This window comes from Staurois parvus, unplaced genomic scaffold (assembly GCF_062004578.1).
Source record: "Staurois parvus isolate SC_StPar_1 unplaced genomic scaffold, SC_StPar_1.0 ptg000605l, whole genome shotgun sequence".
NCBI lineage: Eukaryota > Metazoa > Chordata > Amphibia > Anura > Ranidae > Staurois > Staurois parvus.
In genome coordinates, this window is record NW_028318401.1 from 1151217 (window position 1) to 1166335 (window position 15119).

The following is a 15119-nucleotide window of genomic DNA, read 5'->3' on the forward strand; positions in this document are numbered from 1 at the left end:
CCGCGTCCTACATGGCTCCAGAAATGTTCCAAATTGACACTTCAGATGGCCTGGTTGTAGGTGGCAGCCTTGATGTGTGGGCGTTTGGAGTAGTCATCTGTTGTCTACTTACAGGAGAACTTCCATGGGAGGATGCCATTCCGGACGATGAAAAATATCAAGGTTTTGTTGACTGGCAAAACAATGTCAAGAGTGAGAATCCTCCGGAAGCACTGACCAAGGTCGCCTCTGGGATACAAAGGATGATTAGTGATCTTTTGGCCATTGACCATACTAAAAGAAGTCGGACTACGGTAGTGCTGAAATACACAAAGGAAAGCTGGAAAGCAGAAAGCCCAGGTTTAGCCACAAGGCAAAAGCATGAAGATGCCATAGAAATCTATTCGTCTTTGGAATCTGATGAACCCTTGTGTGAGGCCTCCCACCAGAGCAGCAAATCCATTGTGTCAAGTTTCAGCTCCACATCTGGCCAGTTGATCATAGACACTTCTGAATCCCAGTCGGAGATGACTCCAGATCCACCCAAAGATGACATGGAAGAGGCACTAGTGATTTTTGACGATGAATTCTCTTTACACATTGGAGCAGAAATACACATTGAGTAAAGAAGAATTGGTGAGTGATGGCGCATCTGAAAGAACATCACATATGGTCAACTTTCTCAGGTATGTGGCTTTCTTGAGAAAATTAAAGCATCAAAAGATCCTATATGTATTTTGTAGTAGTCAGCTCCACAATTCAAACTTTTAGGGGCAAGCCACACTAGAATTTCTGATCTAAGTGTGTAGTCATTACTCTTTGTCCCACCATATTACCACTGTTGAACTGACCACATGCAGTTTGTCATTATAAATTTAATTTTCTTGTTTGCATTTCACAGATCATTTCTTTATTTTCTTCTAACAATATTTCTTTAATTTTTTTAGCTGACAAGTCTTGACTATCCCCAATGGATGAACAAGACCCCTGCCTGGTACATGGGAGATGTAACTTGTACATATATAAGTAGTTACTCCTCCTTTTCACCGGGTGGTGCTCTTGATGTGTCTCTGTACAGAAAAAGAAGTCCAGTGAGCTCCTAAATTCCTGTTTGAGTTAACAACACTTTTTCTGTTGCACTGAAATTTCAAGCAAATCTTTCAGCCAGGTTTAGAAATACATGCCTATATGCATACATTAGTAAGTCAACCACTTAGCCATATTTCTTGCATGAATTGGGTTCATCATCTCTTCATCTTTAATCCTCAGCAAACCAGCCAGACTTGTGTAGGACAGTCAGGTACATAGAATCTTTAGAATGAAAGGTCAGCAGTGACTCTGTAATGATCTCATTAGAGGTTCTCTCTCTCACTCCCTTGTTTTTCCTTCTCTCTTTTTACCCTTTTTCCTCTCAAATTTCTATTGTCCTCGCCATCCTCCTTCCACTCCAATTTCCTGCTCTCTCTCTCTTTCCATTTTCTCTTTCTCTTCCCCTCTCTTTACCCCCCTTCACTCTCTCACTTTCCTCCACCCTCTCTCTCTCTCTCTCTTTCCATCCCTTCCAATCTTTCTCCTCCTTTCTTTCACCCATCCTGTCCCCTTTCCTTTCTCTCTTTGCCTTCCCTACCCACCATTCTCGCTTCCTCTCTTTTCCATTCTTTCTTCCTCATTTCTACTCCTTCTCTCTCTCATCCTCCTCCCCTGTTCTCTCTCTCTCTTTTCCAATCTCTACCCTTCTCTCCTCTCCTCTCCTCAGATTTTTATAATCATAGTGGTATTAACCATTAAGAGGGTCCAATTATACTGTTTTCAAATATTACATACTTTCTATACATCAGGTATTTACACAGGGCAGGCGGCTTGCCCCTCCCCCAACTTTGTGGGGATCCCCTCATTGACTGGCCTCTCATGGTATGCCCGGGTTCTCCCTCCCATTGCCTTTGTGCAGATGCTTGTATCTTATGGTATTTTAGTCTTCCAACTGGTCTGATATGTATACAATTGGTAATGATTATAATGTGTGCTCATCACCTTATATCTCTTCATATAGAAGTCTCCTTACAGCTCCTGAAGAAGTGATATTATCACAACACATGTTGAGCTATCGCACTTACTACTATCAGAGTGTCTTCCCTTAACGTTTGCCGAGTTACAGTGTTTCTTACTGTGGGACCTACTAGCAGTACATGTATCTGCATTGATTACACATAGCTGTATGTTACAGGGGTGGTTCACACTCTGTAATCATTTTATAATTGTATGTATCATTGTATGTCTATGTATGCTTAATAAAGAGATACTCTTTTATGGACCATGTTGTAGTGCCTATAAAGTCCTTAAGGGTCTTGTTCTTCCAATACTATTTTAATAGGACATGGCACTTTGGAGCGATGTTTATGTCCCCACAGTAACCACCCTGTGCTGGGAATTGATTTCCACATCTCAATGCTTTACAGGAACCAATCATCTCCATTTCCCTCTTGCAACTGCTGAAATCAGGCTTCTCTTCTTTTCCCTCTCGCTCTCATTCAGAGACTGCAGGAGGAAAATGTTCATTATGCTGTGCAAAATAAATAAATAAATAAATTCTGATCCATTTCATCAAATTGTGGCCCTTGATTGGTTATGAAATCACTTACGTTGCCCTTGCTCTTCAAAAGGTTAAGCTCTCCTGATCTACATACTGTACAACTTAATAGATTTCACAAAAAAATAAGATTTGTCCATTGCATTTAAATTTAAAGAGGATTCAACCATCATATTTCATCAAGATTCACTCATCAGCAGTGAAACATATAATCAATTCATGAAAGTTGGAAATACATTCTCATGAAATCCTATAAATCATACTTATAAGGAAACCATTACATGTCTTTGTGATCAATGAAATAAAACGGTGCTCAGTGCAAAAAAAAGGTCAATTAGTGCAAGGATCCACTTCCAGAAATCCAGCCAACAAAGACTGTGATAACTCAGCTGGTATTAGAGTTTCCACCACAGGGATTTGTCATGATTCATGTATAAGTATCATTTATATGATTTATAACAAATGTATTTGTCATTTTCATGAACTGATTATATGTGTCACTGGATTCACTGAAATTCTAAATGGATAACACAACACATTTGATCTGATAATAGTTGGGTTGTTGATGTTTATGACAACTCTTGCAATGGTTGCTAATGTAAGCAGTTGTGTCCCTTCCAATACTAAGATTATCATGCAAAATTGGCATTCCTGAGGGCCACAGTTGGACACCCCTAGTCCCAACAATGGAGGGTGGCTTCCATAAACATGTCCATTGTGATGGGAACAGTATCATCAGTCACACCTCAGCCAGGTGTTCTACCTCCTCTTTACCATATCAGTTCACAAGTCCATCACCATTATTATGGTCAGTTCTGTCCTGGGGGTAAAAGTTCTCTCTATATTTTGCAAACTACATTTTGCTATGAAGCAAAACCAAAGTGTATTATAGTGAATATCACAATCTCTATTGTATTGTTACATTTACCTAAATTGTTAAATTATTTGTTTTATATTTTTCACTACATTTCAGATTTTAGGTGTTTCTTTTAATGACTATCTCCATGCAGTAGGCCTCCTTGATGAACAACAGCTGACATGAGGGGGAAGCTACACAGCAAGTGTATTGATTGTATTCAGTCTGTTCAGACAGGTAGAACAATAATGAGAAGAGGTGAATTACAACAAATATGATAAGATGGAATCAGATTCTCCTTATAATGAGCCAATATGACTACCTTCCTGCACCCCGGTCTATTGTTATGTCATACAGTATCACCTGTAATTAATAGAATATCGCCCCTTGGCAGCTTACATTTAAATCAAACAATTCACTTCTATCTTCAGAACCCGGACATACAATATAAGACATATTACACAACCACATTGATCAAACTCTAGCTTTGGGGGGACTAGACCCCATAGGCAGGCAGCAGGGAGGGGGACTAGACCCCATAGTCAGGCAGAATGGAGGCAGATTGGACCCCATTGGCAGGCAGCATGGAGGTAGACTCCAGTACAGCTCAGTGATCTCTCTTCCATAGATCTGGATCTCAATATCTGTAGTCCATCATTTGCTCTGGATGTACTAAGTTCATAATCACAAAAGAAAAAAAAAATCACAGATCACAGTTCTCGGTAGTCCAATAATAAATATGTCTGAAATGCCGATCTGATCATGTTGCACTTTTTTCTGGAACATCCTTCCATAATGATTTTATTTGGTATAGCTGACTTAGTTAAGTCCTTTGGATCAGCTTTCCTGACTTCCTGAAATTATACTTTATTAGCGTGAGCACAAATTATTATTATTATACAGGATTTATGGCGCCAACAGTTTGCTCAGCGCTTTACAATATAACGGGAGACAATACAGCAACAATACAGTTCAATACAAGATGGATAGGAGGCCCGGGTATCCAAAGATACTCATTCAAAGTTCCTCTTTTTGAACCTTTAAATGTTCACATTGCTCAACCAACCAACAGCAGCAAATGTTAGCCTTGTCTTTCCATCACATTTACTGAATTTTATCGATAATCCTTAATTTCACATCCTCCTGTGTCTGGTGCCATGGGCTTCCTTCATTACTTTTATCATTTCAGTCCTTTCTTCAACTTTACCAATCTTGTCCATCAACTTCTCCATAAAGTGCAAAATTTTTAGTAGCTATTCAACAGTACACCACCACCAAATAAAAAAAAACGTATCCCACAATGTTCTAAGACTGGAATATTCCATACACAGGATGGAGACACAAAATTTAGAATAACAATGGTGTCTACTTTGAATAGCCAACACCTGATAGTCAATAGACAGAGGGGACATGATGAACAATGGTGATGGGATCCTGTATGTACAGTAAGCATGGAATGAACAATAGTACAGGTGGACCCCCCCAGGAGGACAATAGGAACAGTAAACATTGGCATTGTTATGCTAATAACTACCACAAGCAATTCACCAGCCAATGTTAGGGGGGCAGTACACCTCAAAAGTCAACCTCAACTTATAATAATGTATTCTAGATGTAACAGATATTAAAAACACAATCCAACAAATACGTATCTGATAAACTGACCCCAATGCATTTAGGTGACACAAAATTTAAATGAAAAACTGTTAAGGCTTTTATTTAAAAAAAAAAAAAAAGTCCAGCTTTTTTGCCTTATAAAATAAAAATATCATAGTGAGAAAAAATAAGTAAAAGCTTTAACAAAAAAACAATCTTTCTGTTCCTTCTTAATAAAAAATATGTCACCAACAAAAACACAAACCCAAGAAACTGAAGTAAGTTGAGCACATTTTAAACAAATCAAATTAAACCCAAAAATTTCCTCTACTGGTATCCTGCCCATTAAATTGAACTGTGTTTAATGGTTCTTCCAATATATTTATGGGAGATCTAAATATTGAAAAACAATTCTGTGGTGTATCCTCCCTGTTTGTTTTGGAGGTCTTCTAATACCCACTATGTTGCACTGAAACCCTCAGTTGAGTGTTCTGACAAGTGGTCACAAATTAAGTTACCCAATCAATATACTTTACTAAATTATACCACTAGAGATAATAGATCTCAGAGAGTTCATTGTCTTATAGTCACGAGATGCAGGAAACAAAAATTGCTTGATTCACCCACCAACAGCAGTCAGTGTTGACGGGGGAATCCTTCCCATGAAGCTATTGTGTTCCCCTGGTGGAGATAGGTGGCGGGGGAGTCTGTATTAGCTGCTAGCAATAATCACATAGAAAACCCAACAGGTTGGTTGTACTCAATTTAATCGATCAATCAACTTAGGTACATTCACCCTGCCTATACATAGGTTAAATCTTGGCAGGTCCCTGCTGAACCGTCCAAGATTTGAACCTTCTTTAGTTACAAAGCTTTCCATACTAGATATGGCAGCCATTTCTAGCAGATGGTGCCAACAGTTTCCAAGTAATTACCTTAAAACTTTTCAGAGTTCTGCTAACAAGTTGAGAAAATAAGTGATAGAAAAATAAATGACACAAAGAAAACTAAATTTTTTTTATTTTTTTAAGCCATTAGTCTGAGACTACAATATTCAGTACACCCAAGGTGTTGGAGCACAGAAATTTACCATAACAATAAGATCTACCCTGAATGGTTTCAGCCGACACCCAACAGACAATACACAGAGGAGTGACTGAAGGCAATGGGGATGGGATTCGGTAATTACAGTAAACAAACAATAATAGAGGTGAACACCCAGACACTCAGCAGAAACAATTGACAATGACAATGGCTACCATTTCCTCCAACAACAATGTTTTGTAGTGTATATCAAAAGAACCTAAAAATACTCCATACTCTGGTCCACTGACCACACACAGCTTTATACACTAGAACGTTTTTACAATGCACAGAAAAAAAAATAAAACTAATTTATCTGCAACATCTGTATTCACTTTATTCATTTTCTTCAAAGTTCCACTTTTCCAAAAATGAGGATGCTAAAATGTGAACATTACCAAACATCCTCCCTGCAACATTTAGCTTTAATTTCATACAAATACAATGCATTTCAATAAAACAAATCACAATAAACTAAAACAAGTTTTAAAAAAATAAAAATCTTTCAATTCATGATTTTTTTATCTTAATAAAATAAACAAAATCAAACAAAATAAATTTCCTCTTCAGTTTACTATTATCCCTATTAAATTGACCAGCTTCAGTTGGTTTTTCCAATATCCTTTTCCTGAATATGGCAATCCTGCAATCTAGTAATATAGAAGGTAATTATCAAGCATGTTCTACTATCCAACCTAATGCAGAGTAGCTGGTTATTTCCTGCATTTCCTCCACATTTGGTCTATGATTCCCTATGCCTTGCTCAATAAAGTACTGGAAGTATGGGGCACACTGGTGAGGCCACCTCCTTACCTTTACTATGGCACCCCAAAAACACTTCATTACCCTTAGAGAAGAAAATCTGGATTTTACCAACATCAGGGGGTTTATTAACCTTTTCAGTTAAAATAATTTGGCCCCCAATGTGATCTGGACTTGTCACAATGGGGTACTCTCTACTTTCGGTTTTGTGACCTCAAAGTGAACATTTAAAGTAAAGTAGATTGTGGAGACAAAATACAACAAATACAAACCAAACATGACAATAAAGACATACATTTCACCATCTCAGGGAAAGTTCCGTCATCTCCCCAATGAACATATATGTGTATGAGCGCAGTGCTGAGTCTGAGCAGTTCCACATTACTAAAAATGACTAGTGATGAAGCCCCATAGCAGAAAAATGTATTTTGGCCTCAGACTTTATATGTAAATCCTCTGCTTGTAAAAGATTAGTATATATCGTAAGAATCTGAAGAAGATTTTTGAAGCTTTTAGTGATGGAACATCTTTGTTAAAACCTTTAAAGAATAACTTTACTTTCAGGGTCCCAATCACAGCTCAGCATTCCAGCCTTTGTCAGTTCATATATATTGCCCACTTTATAGTCTCAGGTGGGAGGAGTTCTATGTTGGTTTTAGATTGTATATTTATGATTTATATATGGATGCATGTTTATATTTCATTTATTTAGACAGATATTTTATACATAAACTTTCCATGGTTAAATTGGGTCAATGTGATATTTTGCATTCTTGTAAATTTATGTTGAGCGATTTAATAAAAATATATTATTAAAAGAAAATTAAGACATTTTATACATTAGCTCTTTAAATCTTAGGATCGAGAAACGGTTTCCTTGGTAATTAAATCAATCAAAATTAGTAATTTCCCCGCCCTCATCACACTGGCACAGCATAAACAATCCCCATTCATATGGACCTACCTGCTCCACCCTTCAGGAGCCCATTCCAAAGTCACCAATCATATGTTAATGAGCAGCTCCTCTCTGTTGGCCAATCAGAATCTCCCATCAATTAACAAATTCCATTTTCTCCTCACATATATACCAGACCTCCACTCCTTACTTTCAGTGACTCTCATTTTGCTTGTAGCAAAAAGTGATTTATATTCTACATTGCTTCCCGCCAGAATTGCTTTTCAGAAGACCGCATAGATTTCCTCTGTGAAGACCGACTTGGAGACCATCTATACCTTAATTTTCCAAAGTAAGTCATAGAACTTCATAGTTTTATAATCCTCAGTTTTATCCTTAGCTAGCATTTTTCTCTACTATTAAGAGATGTACTTAGCAGAAATTTAAATAGTAAAAATGTAGAATGTTCTCTATTTTTTTCACTTACCTGTTATTTATTGTCAGACAAATAGGCCTTTTATTTTAGAGATTGATATATTGATTAAATATCCACATGATATTGTGATCATTTCTTTTTAAAATATATTCATCATTAAGCTTTACAATCAGATATTCATTCTTCATGTACACTTGAAATAGTAAAAAAAACAATTACGCCTCAGGTTGTCTGTTAGATGGTAGATTAGCAGTTGCTTGTTAAATACAATTCAAAATCAAGTTTTCTTACTGAGTTCAAAATTTTGCCATTCCTGTAATTTTTCCATTCCTGTCTGACTTTTTCATACATACAAGTGTTTTCCTAATTTTCTTTGTCATCATATTTTACAATGACAGCCTAACAATACAGATTTCTTAGCAGAAGGTTAAATTGCCCTACAAAAGGGATTCAATGATTGTCTTTGGTTAGAGATCCATAGATTGATGGAATATCCACATTATCCTGCAATATTTAATTTCTACAATCTACCCAACCTCATGCATTACATTCAGATGTTCTTTCTTCATCTTCCCTTGAAATAAAATGAAACCGTTCCATCCGAGGTTGTCTGAGAGATTGTAGATTAGTAGTTGTGTGTTAAACAACAATTCACCATCAAAAGTTTTTTCACCATTCCTGTCTGTCTTTTTGTACATGCAACTATGTTCCCCCCTAATTTTCTTTGTTTTTCCAAATTTTCCAATAAGAACCTGTTTTAGCAGTAAGTTAAATAGACAAACGTTTTTATGTTCCCTCAATTAGATTTTTTTCTCTTTTATTTAATTTGCCTGTTATTGCCCTACAAGTATGAATACATTATTTTCTTTTGTTTAGAGGTCTGTGTATTGATTAAATATTTTTTTAGAATATAACCAACTTCATACATACATTGAGATTTTCTTTCTTCATGTATCCTAGAAGTAAAATTATACAGGTCTTCTTAGGTCATCCTAGATTGTCTGTTAGGTAATTTTCAGTTTGGTTTGAAATCACAATCCTGCAAAAACATTTTTTTTATAATAATCAGGTTCCAAATTCCACTGTTCCCATTTGTCATATTTAGTACATGTGGGGTTCTATTTTCTCTTCCACTATATTGTTACAATGACAAGCTTACATAACATTGACTAGAATGTTGGCAACTCTGACCAGCAACTTAATACAATGGCTGTAGCTAGAGGCCAACTCCAGCCAATCCCATTTATTTGCTTGATTTATGAATGAGTTATAACTTCTGTCAGGTTTTTATTACCACCTGGGTCCTTATTGGGAAGATCCACTAGTGACCCAATACTGGGACACACATGGCAATAAACACCTGACAAAGATATGAGTCTGAGGGCTCCAACTATCTTGTGCTATGACATGCTCAGATCATTTGTTGTACTTTGCGCTTCATATTTAAATATACTGTGTGTGTGTATATATATATATTTATTTATTTATTTATTTTTTCTGTTTATCTTCATGCCTTGCTAGTCTGGCTAGAGTATTCTATGGCAATCTTTTTCAACCAGGGTGCCCAGGTGCCCTGGGGTGCCTTCTTGAGTTCTTCAGCGATGCCTTGGTAGAATTGCCCCAAAAACTGTAAACAAGACAGTAAGTGGATCAGTCCTGCCTTTTTGTTACACAAACCAAATGTTTGTATTGTGCAGCATTACAACCTTGGGTTCTGTGGGGTCCAGCCGCTGACATCCTAACAACGGATGATGTAATTGGTTGAAAAGGAGGACATTGTCACCTGAATCCTTTGTTTGCCTCTCTCCATCAGCACTGGGGTCACTTTAGCTGAGTGAGGGAGAATGTTGGGGTACATGTTGGTAGCAATGTGCAAAGGTGCAATAGCTATGAAATACAAACCACTTCTAATGTTGGGGGTCCTACTTGTGTGGATGTTGCTGCGTTACGTAAAACTATTTGTTTAGTTCTTACATTTTATCATGGGGTGCCTCCAGATTGTGTGGAATTGTAAAGGGCACGTTGGCTAAGAAAAGGTTGAGAAACACTCATCTATGGTGTATGCATAGCAAGACCAGTATAGGTCCATGATGAGGGACCCCTTGTATTTCCCTGTTACTATATAATGCTAGAATGCAGTTTTTCATTGTCCAGTTATACCTGACTCTGGAATATTTCCTATTGTGAATTGATGTTGGTCACCTTTGGAAATAGCCACCAAATCTTCTGTTTATGTACCTGTTACACTGTTCAACAGGTAAAAAGTTTTGGGCATAAAATTAGCTAATCTTACATAATTTTGGGGTGCTGAAAACAAAAATGACCCTAAAAAATGTTGATTGGCTCTAGTTTCCATTAAATATTCACCCATCTAATGACGTAAGCCATTCAAAATTATGATGCAACTTCAGCTGCATATTGCGCAATTGATACTGGTGACCAATAGAAAATTGCATGTATACTGAGATGATGCAATATTAGCCTTTAATTGCATCACTTCACTGCATAAAAGCTGCAGTATCTGTAGCTGATTGTAGTTGGACAGCGTCTTTACATTTCGTTTTATGCTTATATAGGCTACTCAGTAATGCCTCGAACTTGTGTGAATAAAGCAGATAATTTCTGCTATATCTGCGGTGAAATAACTTTTATCTCACAAAAAAGGAGGATAACAGGAATGATTAAGAAAGTCTACAACTTGTAATAGCTTTTACGGTGCATCAACTATGATGAACATCAATGGTCGATTTGTGGTGACCTGAAGGTGATTTCTATCCTACTTGGACTTCAAGGTGGATATACTAAGTACTGCTGCTTCCTCTGTGAGTGGGACAGTCGTGCGAGAGAAATGCACTATGCCAAAAGAGACTGGCCAATACGCCAGTCATTGCAGCCTGGAGAAAAAAATGTTAACTATCCAGCACTTGTAGACAGCAATAAGATCTTATTACCTCCATTACACATCAAGGTGGGATTAATGAAAAACTTTGTTAAGGCAATGGACAAGAATAAAGCAGGTCTCAAGTACCTGATTAGCAAATTTCCAGCACTTAGTGCTGCAAAAATAAATGAAGGAGTCTTTGTTGGGCCACAGATTCGTAAACTTATTCATGATGATGAGTTTCTTTCTCTGTTGCGTGGAAAGGAAAAGGCTGCCTGGACAGCATTTGTATCAGTGACATCAAATTTTCTTGGAAACAATAAAACACCAGACTACAAGAAAGTGGTAGAAAAACTCATCCAGACTTACAGAAATCTGGGTTGCAACATGTCTCTAAAAGTTCATTTTCTACATTCGCATCTGGATTTTTTCCCACCAAACTGTGGAGCAGTGAGTGATGAGCACAGAGAGTGCTTCCATCAAGACATTGCAGCTATGGAAAGATGATATCAAGGTAAATGGAGCCCATCAATGCTTGCTGACTATTGCTGGACAGTTGTAAGAGATAGCCCTTTCCTCGAATACAAGAGAAAAGCCAAGAGAAGCAAAACCGACAAAACTAGTGAGAATCCTAAGTATTAAAATGATTCAACTTGGCTTATGGCTATAATTTGTCTTGGTAATCCTATGCAATATATTATGCCATTTAGGCTTTGTTATGTAGTCAATATCACTTGCTTTATATTTGTGGAAAGACATCTATCTATATAATTATTGTGCATTATGTAGTCATTACGCCTATAGTAGAAAACTTTCCGTTTACAGAAAAACTAGAGCCAATTGACAAATTTCATTGTTATATTTGAACTCAGAATGTGAAATTCATTAAGAAATGGATCCTTTTGTTTCCAAAACTGGCAAAAAATAAAAATTTGTTGAACAGTGTTATTAATCTTTAATAAAAATATCATGGGACAAAAAAAATTACAAAACCTAATAAAGGTTTTCATTCTTCCCCCACTTGTGCCCTCTTAAAGTGGTTTTGCTGACCACACACATGAAGTGAGGGAAGATCGGACGTCAGAAATGGCAATAAAAAGTTAAAAGATGTTCTAACCCTTTTCGGTTTTTGTCCAAATTCTTTGGTTGGATTTGTGCTTGAAGTCTCAGGAAGTCACATATCTTTAGTAAATAATTTTACTGTATTACAGCAAAGTAAAACCAGGGACTTCCTAGGATGGCACCTGAGGACAGAAAGTCAACACCCAGCTATAAAAGATATTTTCATAAATGTTAGTCATATCATGCAAAAGTTTAAAAGATTCACACATGATGTTCAATACAAAAACATTTGTATGCTGTGACTAATACATTGATATCCCTGGCTGCCATACTTGGAAGTCCCCGGTTGTTACCTTGTTGAAGTCATTTGTTGGTTTGGAATGATGGCACTCTCGGTCCTTTGCCCAGTGCCATTCTACATCACTCCTTTCTCTCTTTGGAATCTATAAAATAATTGGACTTCTTACATATAACTTGTATGTATCAGAGTAAGGGTTCGTGTCCATAGAATCAGTTTGATGTCCATTTGAGACCCTTCTAAAATAATTTATAATACTCTATATAGACAGGTGAATTTGATCGGCTTCAAGTGGGTTTTGCATTACCATAGACTTATATAGGAAAACAATATCCACTTGCTGTGAATAAAAGCTCATCAAGATAAGCCCAACATGTATTTAATAAGAATTGTAAGCATATATCAGCTTTATAACTGTCTTTAGTTACAATACTACCCCTCCCCCCACCTCTAATGAAGGTGACAATTAATAACAGTAACTGGGTGATATCCAGAGAGATGATTAATGCCGCTTACTAATGATTAGTGCCAAATGAAACTAATTTGTATGTTTTGATGTTGTGATTCCAGAATGGCTTCTAGCATCGTAGAAGTAACCAAGAACACTGCAAGGAAACTTCTTCAGCTCATCGCCGAAACCTCAGAAAACCTGACGATGATGGACGTCACAGACCACTTCCACCCCATCAAAGAGCTCGGGACAGGATCGTATGGAAAGGTCCTCTTGGCCAAACATCGGGGTTCAGGTAAATTTGTAGCCTAATTCATGTAAAGAGAATGATTTACAAAATCAGTTGTGCTTCTGAATGAGTGGAAATAAACTAAGGGAAAGAGTAACTAGCAGGTAAAGGTTCTTCGGTTGCATGGTGCAACAAGGGGGATCATACTGTAGATATTGCATCACCAGAGGAGGGGAGACTATAATGAGCAAGTCTGCCATAATATACAAGTCTGATATTTACATATTCTAGTTAATGCTCTGGGTGCCCTCTGCAGATTTAGTTCTATTTAGAGCTCAGATCTCTAAAGGATCTTTACTTCTAAACTGAGATATGAGTGTGACATCCAAGATCTAAGAATCAACAGAATGCTTCGACTGCAGAACATTTCCAAACCTTTGAGCAGCATTTTTTAAGTTTCTAAGTTTTCCAAGCCCCCCTTGCTTCCAGTGTTTGAGTGATGATTATGGATCTTAATAAGTCAGAGCTTTTAGATTTACAGAAACTTTTAACTAACTTTAGCAAGCTTCATCATTTCTCTAATGTTGGGTTTATGATACTCATTGTCTTTTTATGTCTTTCTTTTTAACAGATGAGTTGGTGGCTATGAAACTGATGAGTAAAGAGACAACTCCAATGGACAACTTCCTAGTGGAATACGGAATGTCTCTTAGTCTCAGCGGCCATCCAAATATCATCGCAACCCATGAAATCGCTTTCCAAACCAGCAACGACTATGTCTTTGTCCAGAAGGTGGCACCAGCTGGAAACCTTCATTCAATAGTAAAGCTAAATGTAAGTTTGTATCAAAAATTTATTGATCTTTATAAAGTCACGATTTCTAGTTTTAGTTGCTTTTGAAGCATTCTGAGTTTTAAAGATTCCTTTCCCAGGGCAGTGAGTTGGTAGGATGTATAGTTGGCATACGCTTGTTGTTTTAGGTATGTGTATCACTCAAGTTATGAAGCAAGGTTTAAAATGGAGTAAGATGGGTTAAGATGGATCTTGCACCATTAATGGCACCATTTTGTATGCTGACAGGTTTCCTTTAATCATACTCCTTGTGTATTCAGCTAATGTATGTTTGTTTCCCTGTACACGAGGTAAGGTGGGTTCAATATGTTGGGTAACATTGTGTTATATTTGTGTCTAGTGACTAATTTTCTCTTTTTTTTCTACAGGTTGGTTTAAATGAAGATATTGTAAAGTGTTTTGTTCCACAGGTAGCGAGTGCCTTAGACTTTATGCACAGCAGAGGAATGGTCCATCGGGACATTAAACTGGACAACATTTTGCTCATGGACATTGAATGTAAGGAAGTCAAATTAGCAGATTTTGGACTGACGAGGCTCCGGGGCACTCAAGCACCATGTATGGCCTGGTCCATCCCATATACTGCTCCGGAATTGTGCAGCTTAAAAGAAGGGGATCAATTGCTGCTGCACCCGAGCATTGACGTGTGGGCGTTTGGAGTCCTGTTGTACACAGCTATGACCGGCTCATATCCTTGGGAAGAAGCAGGGGGTCATGACCCCATGTATCGGGAGTTTGCTTGGTGGCAAATGAAGAAAGACCTAACCTTGGCACCAGGAAAGTGGCAACAATTCTCCATGGAAGCCAGGCAGATGTTCTGCGACTTGTTGGCACTCAATGCCTCTGAGAGGTGTTCTGCTATGGACATTTTAAAATATGTCCACCTGCCATGGAAAACAAAAATGCCTCCAGAGAATCTAACCAGGAAAACGGTCATACATGTGATATAACAAAGTGCATGATATCCATTGTGGAGCCTCATCAAGTGTTGCCTCATACAAGACTCATGTCCTAGGGGAAGGTAAGTCTAAATCTTAGGACTGCTGGATTATTCTGTAGCTGGTCACATGTTTGCTTATCTACTGTAATTGCTGATTTCAGAAATACTAACTCATAGCGTAGGAAAACCGTATATAATGAGCCACAGAAGCA

General features: G+C 37.5%; 1 protein-coding gene across 1 annotated transcript; it reads left to right on the plus strand.

Moving 5' to 3' along the window:
• Positions 1-13006: 13006 nt before the first annotated feature.
• LOC149449751 (serine/threonine-protein kinase SBK1-like) lies at positions 13007-14917 on the plus strand. The gene is made up of 3 exons (XM_089692829.1): positions 13007-13181; positions 13747-13949; positions 14336-14917. The coding sequence occupies exons 1-3, from the start codon at positions 13007-13009 to the stop codon at positions 14915-14917; spliced, it is 960 nt and encodes a 319-aa protein (XP_089548955.1).
• The last annotated feature ends 202 nt before the right edge of the window (positions 14918-15119 follow it).